Below are 15,789 nucleotides of genomic sequence, written 5' to 3'. Positions count from 1 at the left end.
TGCTCACCACCAACTGCGAGACTGGATCCATGAAGTCAGACCCCAAACACAGACTCACCACAACAGACACACAGTCAGGACAACGCAGGAGGAACTTTATTTTTTCAGTCAGTGCGTGCGTTTGCGTCTATTATCACGATAACCTCCAAAGTACACAGCAATCCGTAAAATCAGCATTCAAGGGTAAGGCTAGACATCTGGGAGGTCCTAACAACAGCTAACAAACATTACCTCTAATCTCTGGCTCTGCATCTTGTCAGTGAGTGAGGTGCTTATTTCCACATTAAACATTATTATCTCTCAGTCTCATGAGGAAAAAACACAGTTGATTTTGGTGCAGAGCACAGTCCACCATAGCGCCCCCATCAGGCCAAACCCTACCTAAGCGGAACTACTCTACTTATTACACTTGACTGTGAGCCAGCTGTGCTGATTTGCGGCCCTCGGGGAGTTTCTGTCTTTACTGAATGCGGTCTTGTTGAACCACTTTTCACTCCGGTAAAGACTCCACTCTCACATCAGTTCTCTCAGCTGACACAGCTTCAAATGTGCGAGGTGCCTTCTGCCTGCATGTGGTCCAGGCGTGCTGTCCTGTGGTACATCTGTTGAGCCGAACAAGTCACAGTGAAATGTTTGCAAAGTGAGGGCATTTCTGGTACTCTACAGGTCTGCTGAAGGGACGAGCGTCCTCATGTGTGTCTGTCACGCATGTTTAATTTCTCTCTGAAGACAGCGTGTGCAGTAACGTGGTAAGAATGCAGAGAAACCCCTTCAGTGCTTCGTCGTCTCTTGGTTGCTGCTTAAGAGTCACTTTTACTTCCCCCCCTTCTCCCCCTTTTCTCACAGACTCTCTCTTGCTCATCCTGTCAGATGTGGCTTCCTCTCCCTCTTTCACCTGCTCCTCCTCCCTGTCCTCCACCACCTCTCCATCACACACGCCTTTCTTAACTACGCCTCTCTGATCTGCCTCTCGAGTGCACAGCAGCTCCCCCAGTATGAGTGTGCTCTGGGGAGCGTCGCCAGAGCGTGCATGCTGGGCGTGTGTGTACAGGTAGACCCTCCAGGGGAGTGTGTGTGGTGGTGTGAAGGCCAGCGTCTGGATATTGACCAGCTGCATCGCTGCCTGAAGGCTTTGTGGTGAACAGTGAGGTATCGCAGTGCTCTGGATCCATTCTTCCAAGCACACATAATCCTCCTCTTCCATTTTCTCAGCACCTGGCCACAACAAAACAAGGAGCAAAGTCTGAGAAACTGCCTTCAGACAGATGACATGAAGTAGAGTATTAAGTGTTAAGGACAGTGCTTTAAATGTAAATGAGCATGGATGCATTCCACCCCTGGTGAGCTCAGCCTGGTTTTACATTTGTCTCACTCCTCTTCCTTCTGTTTTAAATGGCCAAATCCACCAACACAAAGTCATTCTTTACCTCAAACACAGAAAGGATATATCTTTTCAGTATTCGCACATGGCCAGTGTCACATCAACACAGTGCAGTAGCATGTTTTTGTCCTTGTCCTGTCCATAACAATTACTGAAGAGGAGGCTTTCGGCATGGAAGAATCGCTTTTCATTTATTCACCTTTCTCAGCATGCAAAACCTGTCGCTCCAGCCACAGGCGCTCAAACTCCTCTGGGCTGAGAGCTGGGGACAGGGACAAACTCAGAGGGGCCATGACGCTGGAAGCTGGGACATCAGCAGAGGATTCTGTGCACTGACTGGCACTGTCTGGAGAGGAGGTGGAAGGATTAGGAGAAAGAAGAGAGAATAAGGATATACCAACAGGAAGGCCAATGGTGGACAGAGGGAAGGAGGTGACCAGAGAGGGAGGATGAGGTTGAGGTAGGAGGGAGATAGAGAGTTAGGATGAGTGCAAGACAAAGAGATTTGTAAATAAAAAAGGCACTTCATTCCCAGAAATGGACCTTGGGTAAAAAAAACAAATGTTCATTTAGTACGTAAGTTTGATCCACGCAGACTCCTTTAAAGAGGCATGAAGAGATCTGTGATCCTCTCAGAGAGTAAGCTACAGCAGCATCAGAAGGCATTCAGACCCCTTCACTTATTGCACACATTAATGTGACAGATTCTTCTTCAAACGAATGCATTTACTGAAAATTCAAAAACAGTTCAACACATAGATTTAAAAAAAAGATTAGATGCACATTCCCACCAAGGCACAATCTCAAAGGAGTGTTTTCTCTGAATATGTTTTTCAGGCCAGAGGTGTAGCTTTGATCTATTAACTTATTTCCAAACCTGGGCTATAACATAAGTTGCTCGTAATAAGCAGAAGGTTGTTTTTGTTTTACCTGTGTTGCTTAGGTTACAACCCAGAATGAAAAAAAAGTTGGGACGCTGTGTAAAACACAAATAAAAAAGAATGTGATCATTTGCTGATCCTTTCTGACACATACTCAACTGAAAACAGTAAAAACACAATATATTTAATGTTTTATTTCATCAATTAAATTTTTAAATTTATGTTTTTAATTTAATGCAGCAACATGTTTCAACAAGTTGGGCCAGGAGCAACAACAGACTGGGAAAGATGTGGAACGCTCCAAAACACGTGTTTGGATCATTGCACAGGTAAACAGGTTGATTGGTAACAGGTGATAGTATCATGATTGAGAGGCTCAGTGGTTCACAGAGAGGATGGAGCGAGGTTCAACACTTTGTGAACACGTGATTGGATAAAGGATGTTACTACATGGGCTCAGGAACACGTTGTTGGCCATTTCAGAATTTTTCACCATCATCTGGTCAAAATTGTAATTTGTCCAGTACCTACTTACTTTTGGTTTATGACCAAACACCTGCAAACCTAATGACGCTGACATCAGCTTCAGCTGTACTTTGTGTTAACTCTATAATTAGCATATGTCTGAATCCTAACCCACTGACTTAAGATGGTGAATACAGTAACCATTATACCTGCTGAAAGTCACATATTAACTTTGTCATTATGAGGATGGTAGCATGCTGACATTAGCACCACTGTGTCTAAGAACAGGTGTCATGAGCAGGGCTCGAATGCTGCTGCTTTTCTACTGTCGTCGGCCGCTGCTTTATGATGTAGGAAATAACTGGTTATGACATGCCACTGCTATGTGCACCATGGTGTGCCACTCTTGTTGGAGCAGCATATGTAAATTCTTAGTAGCATGACGTTCCACTGGCACACCACTTCCCAACCACTAATGCAAATTCTTTACTGGCATATTGTTAATTAGTGAGCTTTAAAGGTGCTGGTAGGCAGATTTTGCTATCTTCAGACAGAGCTAGGCTAGCTGTTTCCCCCACTATTTGCAGTCATTATGTTAAGCTAAGCTAACCAGCTGCTGGCTACACCTTTATATTGAACACACAGACATGACAGTGGCATCAATCTTCTCATCTTACTCTTGGCATAAAAGTGAATAGGCAAATTTACCAAAAAATGCCAAAGTACTGCTCTTAGTGTCTTTGGCAAACGCCAGGTACAGTCATATACCTTTGAGTCTGGAGTGGCTTCGTAAGACACTCTACCAAAAAGTCTGACTGACAGTGCTTCTGAGATGCTGGTCTTTCCAGCAGGTTCCCCAGTTTCTGCAGAGGGCTCTGTTATCCCAGGTGCAGACTACGCAATATTTTTGTCTGTTTCAATGGTCACTATGGGGCGACTGTGGCTCAGGAGGTTGAATTATCCTTGGGCAAGATACTGAGCTCCCATGTGTGAATGGGTGCAGGCTCATGTTGTGAAGTGCACTGTGTGGTCGGCAGACTACAAAGGCTATAAAATAGAGTCCGGATAAATACAGTTCGTTTACAGTCCATTACTGTGTCAGAGTAGGTGATTGTAGTCATAAATCCTTGCTATGATTTGGCCGAGAGACAGAACAGACTACACGCTGGACCAATCATACCTTGCTTTCTTTTCACAACATGTGTGTTGTCTCTGGGATGGGGGTGCCAGGGACTGACTTCTAGGAACAAGAAAGTAAACAAACAACAGTGATGTTGATGATGCTGACTGTCCTTCCCGACCAAGGCCCTTCTTGCCAGTTTACTGAGTTTGGTCAGATAGCCAGCTCCAGGAAGAGCCCAGCGGTGGGGCTCACTGTGCTCTTGGCAACAATCAAATCTTTAAAAATGCTTTTTGAACCTTTCCCTACTCTATACTTTGGCACAATTTGATATATTTGATTTGTATTCCCACCCCGCTTTTTTGGTGCAGTTGGTGAGAGGCAGGTGTAGATGATGGTAGTGTGGCAATCGGCAGTTACATGTGGCATCTAGGCCTGTGGTAGCATTGTAGCAGCTAACAATAGCTAAAGCTGTGAGAGTATGATAGTATCTTAGCAGTTAGTATTGGTAGCTAGCAATTAACATTAACAGTATAGGTGAATCTAGCTTTATTGTCTTCTTCTGTTCCTCTTAGCAGGTAGCGGTTAGCACGTAACATTAGCTAAATGGTAGCATCGGAACTGTATTGCCTTCTTCTGTTCTTCTTAGCGGTTAGCATTAGCATTAGCAATAGTTAAATGGTAGCATCGGTACTGGCCACTACCTGGAGTATCTCTGGGTCAGTTGAATGTGGCGGTGCTGTTTGGATTGTGTAGGAGCAGTGTGAACTGGCACTAGGGGGGGTGACTCTGGGACGCCGGAGTTCACTGCCTAACCTCCTGGAGGTGTAGTGGGACTAAGTAGGCGAAACACTGTTGAAGGGAGGTTTCCACCTGATGACCCCCAGAGACGTGTTAGGAATCACTGCTCTTTGGCATGTATAGAGGCAGATTAGAGCTCCAAGGTTCTTCACTGAGAATGAATCCTCTTTTTGAGCACAAGTATCTTGTGTTTAAATTAACTGATCACAGAGGTTCTTGGACTTTTTTGGTTTCTGGTCAGCCAAACATTGGTCTAGCCACAGCAACCAATACCATAGCTACAGCCATAGCCAGAGTAATAACCATAGCTACATCCACAGCAAAGTAGTGGTCCCTGTAATACTGTAATAATAATACGTATTCATTATTTATCATTTAATCAAAAATTAAATGAGGACAAAACTGAAATCCTACTAGTCGGCCCTAAAAGAGAAATTATGTTTCATAACCTGGGGAAATGCACTCCCTGGATTAAATCTGAGGTTACCAGTCTTGGTTTTATCCTGGATTCAGATCTAAGATTCAAGTCCCACATCAACAAGGTGAAAACATTATTTTCCACCTTGACTGATTCATGCATTTATTTCAAATCGACTCAGTGACTGTAATGCATTATCTTCTGGTCTCAAAACTCTGCAGCTCAACTATAAACCAAGAGCAGAGAGCACATTAGTCCAGGTTTAGCTGCTCTGAACTGGCTTCCTGTAACATTCAGAATAGATTTTAAGGTTCTCCTCCTTGTATACAAAGCCCTTAATGGACTAGGACCAAGCTACATCACTCACTCCCTCAATTATTATGTGCCTTCAAGAACACTGTGATCATCTGCTGCTGGTTTGTTTTTAACAGCCTTTGTCCATTACACCCCAGAGCTCAGGAACACACTACCTGTAGATATCAGGGAACCAGTTCGCTGAATATAATAAAAAGAAAGCTAAACACGAATCTCTTCACTTTAGCCTTTAAATAACTAGCTATGATTTCCTGATTCAGGCCTGAAGCTTTTGCTCTGTGCCTTGTGCTTAGGCTCTGCTGCACTTCTTTTAAAATGTTAAAATTTTCTCAGCCAAATGTTTTCTTCATTCTGAGAAATACTGTACAATACCTCCACTGAAGGACTTGTTTCACAACAGAGATATTCTAATGTGTTCACTCACCTGTTTGAAACTTCTGAACTTGGCTAGAGTTCAGTGTGTCTGAGAGGTCAGTGTTTGGCTTGGGGTGAAAGGTCACATGTTCAGGGCTTCCTCTGCTGGCTGACTCTGTCTCTATGGTTCCGTGTCTCAGAGGCTCCAGAGTGTTAAAGCTGCATGCCCATTGGCTGATGGGCTCTGCGGGGCGGCCAATCAGAACACCCAGGGAAGGGTCTGACCTCCGACCATGGAGGACCTTTCGTGTCTCTTCTATCCCACAATGCAACAGCCGGTAGTAGAGAAGTGCTTGGTCACGTATGCACATATCTGTATCCTCCTCTGGAAAACACAAGAGTGGTAACATTGTCATCTCTGTCTCTCTTCTCTCTGTTTAACATGCACGCACACACACACACCTATGCAGTAGTGCAGAAGTCTTCCTAGCATGTCTTGGGTCTCGGCAGGCCGGCACAAAAACAGCCTCATTGTGGTTGTCAGAAGCTCCATCTTGACTCCCAGAGAGGCCTCGCTCCTCACTCCATCAATGAACACCTCCAATGTGTAGGGGGCACTGGAGATCCGCTCCCCATACACACCCAGCAACCACAGCAAGGCCTGCCTGCCCTAAGGGAGGATGAGCCAAAGAGTCAGACCCTATTTAAAGGCCCTGGACACCCACTGAGATGCTACTCGGGCTGATCATGACACTTTCACTGAAGCAACTTCTTAATGCAGGACTTGATTGATTATTTTGATATTCAGGTATTGCTACTTTTACTTAAGGATCTGAATGCCTCTTTCATTCCTGCAGACTGATAGCGAAACACACAACAAAGTGGTAGAGACATTTCCTTTGCACACACGCACCTAACTTTGTGAAATTATTGTCAGAGGAAGCATAAGGATGAACACACATGCGTATATTGCTTATGGGCCTTACGACACACCTTAGTTTGGTTTCTCTCAGAGTTTTGTTTATGAAAATCAGAGAATTGATGCAGTTTAAATTCAGCACTTTGTGTATTTATGTATTGCTTGTAGGATATATACACATCACTTGCATGGTATGCTTCTGTTTAATTTGGATGTCTGTGGGCAAGACATTTGGTACAAGAGGGTGATTATGAAAATGGATGGGAGAGATAGTTCTAGTTCTGTTTCTTCTTCTCCTTCTCCTTTTCCACTTCTCCTTCTTCTTGCCATTCGAGTGAATGACTTATCGTCACTACATGTTACATCTCATGTTGTACTTACTGTCACATGTGTTACTGGGTTTTTTTTCCTTTACAGGAAAATATTTAAATGAGAGGACAGCAGGACAGAAGGATAAAAAACATGAGAATCCAATGAAAAACGGGAGGGTTGACAGGTGTTGCTTGTGCAGATGAAAATTATTAAACAAATAATCAGATAGTGGTTTACTGAGAACCGCATACACTAATTTAAAACTACAATGCATATAATTATGATTTGACTACCAATCCATTGAAATAAAGCACAAGGGCCCAAGGAGCAGTGGTGGAAAGTACCCAAGTACGTTTACTCAAGGACTGTACTTTAGTACACCTTTGAGGTCCTTTTTGAGATACTTCTACTGTACTACATTACATTGTGGAATTAAGTGATTAAAGCATGTGAACATTTTGGTGGTGACACATTTACATCCAGGCAGTATGCGGGTGTGGCAGCAGCGTCAGATAGTGTCTGACCTGGCTATCCTGCAGCGTCTCCTCGCAGCCCTCAAGAGCCAAACACACAGTGTCACTACACTGAGGACACACCCAGACCAGGTCACGCATTGTCTGCACCACCGCTGGGGGGGAGTGGGGGTTAGGGAGAGAAAAAGGAAAACAGAAAAGAGTGAGAGATGTTGTGGAGGCAGCTGCATCCTGACAGACGACAGTATGTGTGCACGTGTGGAGTAACAGGGCTTACCAGAAGTGATGTGCTCCTGTTTGAGTGCAAGTAATCCAGTCAGGATCTCTAGACAGCGATCACTGTAGCTCCGTCCAATACGACCTGCACCCAGTCCACACATGAGTGAGAGCAGGACTGTAACCACAGAGAGCCTAACACCTGCACTTCTGGATGATGACATCTGAAAAACTGAACTGCTTCTGTGCTCTAAAGGTAACAGTCATATCTTGCCTTTAAAACCCAATTTGAAAATCCTAAAAAAAAAAGAGTCAAAACTAAGGGTGCTGATTGTTTTCCTTATCATCCTCGACTTACTGTTCAATGAGTGTGATGAGCATAATGTTTACTTTACATTACAGTGAAGAGGAGTTGGACATTGATGAAGTAATACGTTGGAAATGAATGAAGGAGAAGAATAGACATGCAACAGTTGGCATGAACAGAGGTGGTAATATTGCCATAAAAACATGTAGTTTGACTCATAATCTGCCTTATTTTGCAGATGTTTAACATCTGAGAGTTGTAAAGTTTCAAGTCAGGGAAGCAATAGAGAATAGGAAACAGCCTAACAGAATACCACAGAGGTTTGTGAGTACAAAGGTTACTGTGAGCTGTACTTATGACAGTGTGAATGGTCATGCATAATACATAACAACACCACACAACAGGATGGGTTTGTGTGTGTGTCTCTTTACCTATAGCTGAGATTGCCGCCTGGGAAGTGTCAGTGTTGACATCAGTGCAGTATCCTTTCAGCTCATCCAGTAGCATTGATACATTCTCATCATTCACCAGCTCCACCAACACCTGCAAACACAACAGTCCTAGCTTGACTCTTATCAATGTACTAGACTGCTACTGTTAATACTGGGTAGTAACTAAAAAAAGAAAAAAAGTCAAATTTAAAGCAGCATGGCAAACTATCCTGACTTTTAATCTCTACAGTGGGTCAAGCTCCAAACACTCTTCTGTTATACACATTCTGAACCCTTTAACCAGCATTACAGTATGCACTGAATCAGCCGTTATACGTCTTTTGTTTGCACATTAACTGAGTAACGTACAAGCCTGCCTTTCTCTCTGATTACTCTCAAGGCAGGTTTAGCTCCCAAACTTGCTGAAAATAAGTTACAGTTCGACAGTCTGGGAACTCACTTTTTTTCCCGAGAGTTCGATGGGAAGACTGATACCACTCTCGTGTCTGTACGCTATGAGGCTGGAGCCAGGGGATGGTTAGCCTAGCTTAGCATAAAGACTGGAGACAGAGGAAACAGCTAGCCTGGCTCTGCCCGAAGCTAAAATCTTGTTTGTTTAATCCATACAAAAAGCAAAGTTTCCAAACAACGTGTTGCGGTTTTTACGGGGAGTTCTGTGAAACATCCTCTAAACTGAAAGTGGAATGGCGTTAAAAAAAAGAATGACTGCTCAGTCAGAAGTTAAGGTAAATTCTTTCTGTAGTGTAGAGACCAGAAATGAATTTTCAGTGCAAAAATGAATCTGTTTTTTTGTTTCCTTTTAAATTGGAGTGTGCTACCGTTGTTTCAACTCTGCTTTCAGTTGGACAACACAATTTTATTTACAAAAACAGCAAATTGCAGAATTGCTGCAGCCAGAGAGGAAGCGACTTGACATAATTAAGAAGAAATAAATGAAAGAATAGAAACCAAAGTCAAACAGATTTTTGTAGAATAAAATGCAACACTGAGTCTACCAGGTTTCACCTGCATCTTCCTTTGCTTGATGTAAGCTGGCTCAGCATAGCCACAGAAGAATCGTTTGTAGTGGGCTCCCATTAGGCCAGGGAGGGAACGCAACAGCAGCTAGAAGAAGACAAAGACACAACTTCATATCTCAAACTGTATCCAAGCAAACATCTGACAAGAGACATCCCCAACCAAAGAAACTAATCGACTAATGCGAACAGTGATGCAGAACATAACACCCCCTCAGCACACGAACATGTGTGACGGATGGAATAATGTTCATTGTCAGCAAGTCACAGCAAGCAGCACAGTAACGCTTCATGGCCTCATATATAGAAACCTTCACATTGTGATATAAAAGCTTTTTCATGTTATAGTTCAGACTCATAATGGTGGCTGCCAGCTGCAGCAGTGGGAGTACAATGCTTTTGTGTTGTCTTCTGTTTTGTGTTTAAAATGTCATTCTAAAAGCTGCAGTGGTGAGATTGGCAGCAGTTACCAGAGGGCTCCAGCAGGGGGAGCGTAGGACTTTATAAGACCCCTGGTTTCTGCCCCTCAGTTGGTACAAAAGGATCTGAGGAAAGTTTGTGTCTGTACGTCTTTAATTCAAATACTCAGAGCCCTTCTCACACACACACATGCAAAAAATTAGGCTTTCTCATGCAAAAAATGTTGTCTGTCAGACGAACAAGATATCTTTCAAAATTTGCATTGGGTCTTTCAATATCTCTTCAGTTTATATATCTCGAATACACGCTTAATAAATAAAGATCTCCACAAGAAATTAAAATAAAAGTTTTTTATAACCTGATTCCAAAAAAGTGGGACGCTTTGTAAAACACAAATAAAAATAGAATGCAATCATTTGCAAGTATATGTCAGAAGGGATTAGCAAATTACAACCTTCTTTTACCTTCGCAGTTTAGATAGCACCCCAATGCTTTTATTAGCAGGGGTGTGTGTCAAGATTCACTGTTGTTCATCAAAAGAGAAATCATGAGACACAGCAACAATGAAACAACGTAATGACAATCAATACAATAATGCAATAAAATAATAATTTGTAATGTGATTGTTTCCAGCTACAAGGAAACATCAGATGAGTCAATAATAGATACACATTGCAAGCTTAGAAGGGCATAAAAGTTCTGAGCCCTCCTGACTGACTGAAAAGTCTTCCTATATATATGGCGAGACAAATTATTTATTTATTTTTTATTCTTTTTAAATGTATTTGGTTTTCCGTTTCTTCCTCTTCTCATTTTTAACACTGAGTCATACCATTTGTCGGATCACTGCACTCTAGCCTTGCATTATTGTTGTATAAAGCACACAAATGCAATAAAAACTCCTAGTAAAAAAATGAGTATTGCACCGTAGTAATTATACAGTTTGTGTGAGTTGTTGCTTGTGCGTGAAGCTTGCTATATGAACTGAGTCTTGCTTTGTGTAGGCTAGTCAAGGCTGATTGGATAAAATGGCACTTAAAGGAAAAATGAAACAACTAAAAGAGACTAATATTACACATACTAAGGCCTTATTATAATAGTGCTAACATTACCACAGGCTGCATGCAGGCTTATCGAGATCACACGTTCACACATTACTGGGCTATCATATGCAAACATGTGATAGCATAAAGTTCAAAAATCAAAAAGTGGACACATGTAACTGATGAGGAGATGCAGACCAGTTCATTTCATGTAGATATAATACTTTATGGCAGTTTTTCTATATCTTTTTTTTCTCTAGCTTTCCCCAAGCTGCACAGAACCAGGGATTGCAGTAGATGAAGTAACTGCATGTGTGATCCTGTCAGTATCTTGTGAGATACGATGCTGCTTTACTATGTGACTATGTGAGAAAATACAGAAAAGATTTAGACTTTTCTGTAAAAAGCATACATCAGAGGTCTACAGTATCAAATGCTGCATTAACATATTTTTGCACCCTCTATCTTCAACTCTGAATTATTCACACTCACCTGTATGTGGCACAGGGCCGTAAACCTCATCTCTCTGGACACGCTCCCACAGGCGGCCAGCAGGGGGCCACGTACTCGCTCCAGGGCCGCCAGACTGACAGCAGGCAGGCCAGGGCAGAGGCTGAGGAAGAGGCTGAGAGTAGCAGCCATGACTAGGGGGTGAGGGCTGACCAAGGAGGCATCCAGCAGGGACAGGATGTCAAAGAGCTCGTCCTCGGACTGAGGCCGGTAGCGCTGGAGGATCCTCAGCACCTCACACTGACCCCAAACATCACACTCCTTCAACCTGGGATGACAGACACATAGAGACCTGTAGACTTCAACCTCACAACACGGTCAGCGTGTGCTACTTAACTCCTGTTGAGGAGCAAATACTGAGCCTTTTTAGCCATGCTAGCAGCGTGGCAACATGTTTGTCAGTTGGTCAGTCCACCATTTTTGTCCAGACGGCAATGTCTCAACTATTAAATGGGTTTCCACAAAGTTTTGTAAAAACATTAATGACCCCTGGAGAATTTATTCTGATCACTGATCCCCTGAATTTTCCTCTAGAGCCACCATGAGGCTCACATTTCTGGCTGACTTTTACTTGAATTTGCATGAAATGTGTTTCACACATTCATGTCCACAATGGGATGGATCGTAATAACTTTGGTGATCCTCTGACTTTTCATCCAGCGCTATCATCAAGACAATGTTTTTTTACCTGTCCAGTAGTAATGACAATATTACCAGCCTGAGCTGTACTATGTGTTTCATACTAATTAGCGATTTTTAGCATGCTAATACGCTAAACAATAGCTGTAAACATGGCAAAGATTTTACCTGCTTAACTTCATCATTTTCACATTGACATTCTGAGCATGTGAGCATGATGCTGGTAGGATATATATTATATATTTGTGAGTTGTTTTTTTAAAGATTAACCTTTTCAGTGGGAATCAATGGGCTTAGAGCTGATAGCCACAGTCAGGACAGGGAGGTCAGAGACACTGAGAAACGGACTTTTTTCATGGGGTTTGTTGACCATAAGCACAATATATGCCCAGCCTTATGCTTGAAATAAAGTACTTGAGTAATTGTACTTTCCACCACTGTCTGTCTACCACACTGGCAAAATCAAATAAAGCGTCTGTACATACTGAAAACGGCTGTTTTCACAGAGACAAGCTCAGTACAACAGATTAAGGCTCTTATTAGATGTGGAATGAATGTAAAAACGCAAGGGAAAAAAAAATGAAGGCACTCTGCTTCTATGAAAAATGGGTGACCACTTAGATCCAGTATTTAGCAGTAATTTCACTGTTCTAGTCTCTCTGCAATTCTATCTTTCAATCTTTATCAGAACCCTCACACTAAACCAAACCGCATAAACAGACGTCCTTGTTTTGACAGTTTTCATTTAGTGACATGGCTCTCTGATGTTTGAGCTCTGAGCTAACCTATTGAGGAGGTGATGGGTGATAGGCTTGTTAATAGCGACTCCTCCCTCCTCCTTCAGGATCTCCTCCAGCGCTCGGAGGCAGTTCACCATCACCACGGGGTCTGGGTCCCTCAGCAGGCCGTACAGCTCGTTCACCACTGCAGCGTCTGAAAGATTCACACACACGTGGTTTGTGGATGTGATGTGGATGCATACACAAACAGCATGAACACATGGTAAGACATGTACACGTCAACTGTTTGTAGAGGTGAAGTGAAGATAGAATCTGGACTCAGACGATGGTAAACCAGATCTTTACTTGCCTGTTTAAAGCAGGACATTCTTTGCATCGCTGTTTAATAATAGTATTTGATGTCTGAGAAAAAAAGTCACATTTCATGCCTCTGTTATACAGATAATCTGTTTCCATCTTTTGAGCGGTTAAAATGAAACTATAAAACTCACATGCTTTGTTAAACAAAATAATGCACTATATCCTTAAGCTCCAGAACAATGGCGTTCATGTTCCACTTATCAAAAAGGACTAAAGGATTATCTGTTCACAGTGAAACAGCTGACGTGTACAACTACTATGTAACATCTGAAACATGTAAATGTCATTAGAGGTCATTGTGTCTGGGGCATCAGGTCACAGAGTTCAGTAGAAGCTCAGATTTCTGTTTGGATCATTTTATTTACTTACTTCAAATCTTTCATCTAGTCTATACTACAATATACCATAATAATATAAAACTAAAATCAGCTTATCAAAGGGCTATGACCTGGTCACTAGATGCTGATACCTAATTCTGAGCTAAATTATATATTATTATTATAATTCTATATTTATACTATATTCTTACATTGATCATTTTGCACAATGACTGCTGCCATCTGTGCAGTTTAAGGTACAACACCAGTCCCTTATGTTGATCTCCTCATAAGCTCTCAGACATTCTGGTTTGTTTTCAAACCCAGGTATGCACATGTAGTCGTTCTGAAAGCTGTCTATAAAAAAATGTATATGCAAATGTTTCTCTCAGTACAACAAATACTACTTGAGCTATGAAATGTCAAGACTGGCTCCTCTCTCCATGCACCTAATGAGCAGGTGACTTTCAGAACCCTGAAACTGTCACAGAATAACAGGGACAGACAGCAAAGATGTCAGCGGGAAAGAAAAACAGAGACAAGAAAGCCATCCATCCACCTACCAATCTCAGAGCTGGGTTGGAGGTTGTGGAGTTTGGCCCAGCCGAGTACCGCCACTCGCCGCACACAAGCTGCTCTGTCCCTCAGTCCTGCAGTCAGTGGCTGCTCCACATACTCCACCAGGCTGGGCAACCTGGGACACACAGTCAAAAATCTTTTATTCCAGCAGTCACAGGCTGATGTGGCGGCTCGCGCTGAGGTCAGCGTGTGGAGCACCTTACCTGAGGTTGGTCATGTTCCTCAAGGCCAGGCTGCGGACCATGGGGTTTGGATCCTGACAATCTTTCCTCAGCGTGTTGATGACTAGCAGGGACAGCTCTGGGTTTAAAGCGGCATAGGAACACAGGAAGACGTAGACCAGTTTCTTCTGCACTATGTCGACTGTGGCACAGGCTTTTACCATCTCGCTGAAGAGGCCGGATACATCCACGCCCTGTGACATCGCCCTGAGACACAGACAGAGGGAGAGGCTCCTGTACTGTGCAGCATGAAGTCAGTTGACAAGTAAACAATGTCAGTTTGTTTGAATGCTCTGTAAACACACACACCAGCTGCCCCTGTTAAATTTCTGACAGGCTCGCTGTTACCACCAGTAACCTGATCAGCCTTGTTTTGCTGGTGTGTGTGTAACCTACCTGATGACTTTGAGGATGGTGTTCCTGTAGCGCAGCTGGTCAGACTGGACGTTGGGGTTGGAGAGAGCTCTCCTCAGCTCCCTCTCCGTGTCCTCACTGCCCAGATAAGGCATGATGGCCGCAGACAGCCCGCACACTGACACAGCAGAAAACAAACGTGTTGCTCCTCACGTTAAAGGACACACACGCGATGCCAAACATTAGCTGGCTCACAAAAAGCGACCAGAAGGGACGTTCGACAGAAATAAAACGTTCAACCGGTTTCGAACAACATCATTACAGACCACAAGAGAACAGACTTTTATTCACTGACACACATTCGTCTCAGCCTTGTAGATCTAAAACATCACTTGATACACTGCACCGTTCTTAACACATGGATTTGTTACTTTTAAAAACATTACCGTTTACGCTTCAAACGGGAGACTTTTCATTCGTGACACTACTCGGGCGACTGGACTGTTTACACCGTGCACACTTCCGCATTTCTTCTTCTGCTCTCAGCTTCTCCACTTAGCTATGTACTGCCCTCTGTTGTGCGGGTAGGAGATAACACTCTGCCGTCCAACAACCGGAACTTCTTCAACACGTCCACTCAAGTTGTATCCTTTGGGACCTGTAAACTTAGCACTGATTTTACAGACCTATGGCAACAAAATGTAGCTTTCAAGCTCTTCTTCTTCCGTTGAGTTTTACGGCAGCATCATCTTAATCCTTTCCGACTTCCCTTGTAGTTCAACAGCACAATTAACAATCATAGCAATACAGGGCCAAAATCCTTCCTTGTCCATGCAGATATCCTGATCAGCTCCATTCCTTTTCTCCTCCGTTTGCTTTTGCACTGCCCCATGTTCACATTTCTCTCCATTCTCGTAACTGCGTCAGTAAATGACAAACCCTTTTCTGCTCTCGTCTTATTCACTTTTACTTCATTAAGTCACTTTGCTGACACGCATGATGATTTCCCTCACATTTCAAGCTGCTGGAGCGCTAACTGCTCATTCAGCTTACTGCTCAAGGTACATGCACTAGTGTTTCATTTTGTTCTGCTTGGTTTATACACTATTACTTACTCTATTACTCCATCACATTCATCTGACAACAATAACTTTTTGGTATTTTACTAATTAAAAC

The 15,789-nt window shown here is 42.9% G+C and overlaps 1 protein-coding gene across 2 annotated transcripts; it reads right to left on the bottom strand.

Annotated features, from left to right (window-relative positions):
• Positions 1-76: 76 nt before the first annotated feature.
• Positions 77-15,140, bottom strand: ap4b1 (adaptor related protein complex 4 subunit beta 1). 2 transcript variants are annotated; one of them, XM_041945375.1, is made up of 14 exons: positions 15,060-15,140; positions 14,656-14,791; positions 14,242-14,466; positions 14,023-14,153; positions 12,828-12,975; positions 11,386-11,671; positions 9,420-9,518; positions 8,394-8,505; positions 7,717-7,800; positions 7,491-7,594; positions 6,198-6,405; positions 5,806-6,120; positions 1,581-1,727; positions 77-1,215 (listed from the first exon to the last, which is right to left on the bottom strand). In XM_041945375.1, the coding sequence occupies exons 2-14, from the start codon at positions 14,766-14,768 to the stop codon at positions 713-715; spliced, it is 2,475 nt and encodes an 824-aa protein (XP_041801309.1). In that variant the 5' UTR covers positions 14,769-14,791; positions 15,060-15,140; the 3' UTR covers positions 77-712. The 2 variants fall into 2 exon arrangements, with proteins under 2 accessions (XP_041801309.1, XP_041801308.1); XM_041945374.1 differs by having other exon boundaries at positions 14,656-14,821; positions 15,060-15,095.
• Between the last annotated feature and the right edge of the window lie 649 nt (positions 15,141-15,789).

This window comes from Chelmon rostratus, chromosome 10 (genome assembly GCF_017976325.1).
Source record: "Chelmon rostratus isolate fCheRos1 chromosome 10, fCheRos1.pri, whole genome shotgun sequence".
Lineage (NCBI taxonomy): Eukaryota > Metazoa > Chordata > Actinopteri > Chaetodontiformes > Chaetodontidae > Chelmon > Chelmon rostratus.
This window is presented reverse-complemented; position numbering and strand designations above follow the sequence as displayed.

What these genes read in the sequence shown, in the direction of transcription:
- ap4b1 (XM_041945375.1), bottom strand. Translation starts at nt 14,768, where the DNA reads ATGCCTTATCTGGGCAGTGAGGACACGGAGAGGGAGCTGAGGAGAGCT. An exon ending in CGGCCCTGTGCCACATACAG is followed by an intron (nt 9,519 to 11,385) that starts GTGAGTGTGAAT and finishes GTCTTCTTCTAG; the next exon opens with CTGCTGTTGCGTTCCCTCCC. An exon ending in AGACGCTGCAGGATAGCCAG is followed by an intron (nt 6,406 to 7,490) that starts GTCAGACACTAT and finishes ATCCTCCCTTAG; the next exon opens with GGCAGGCAGGCCTTGCTGTG.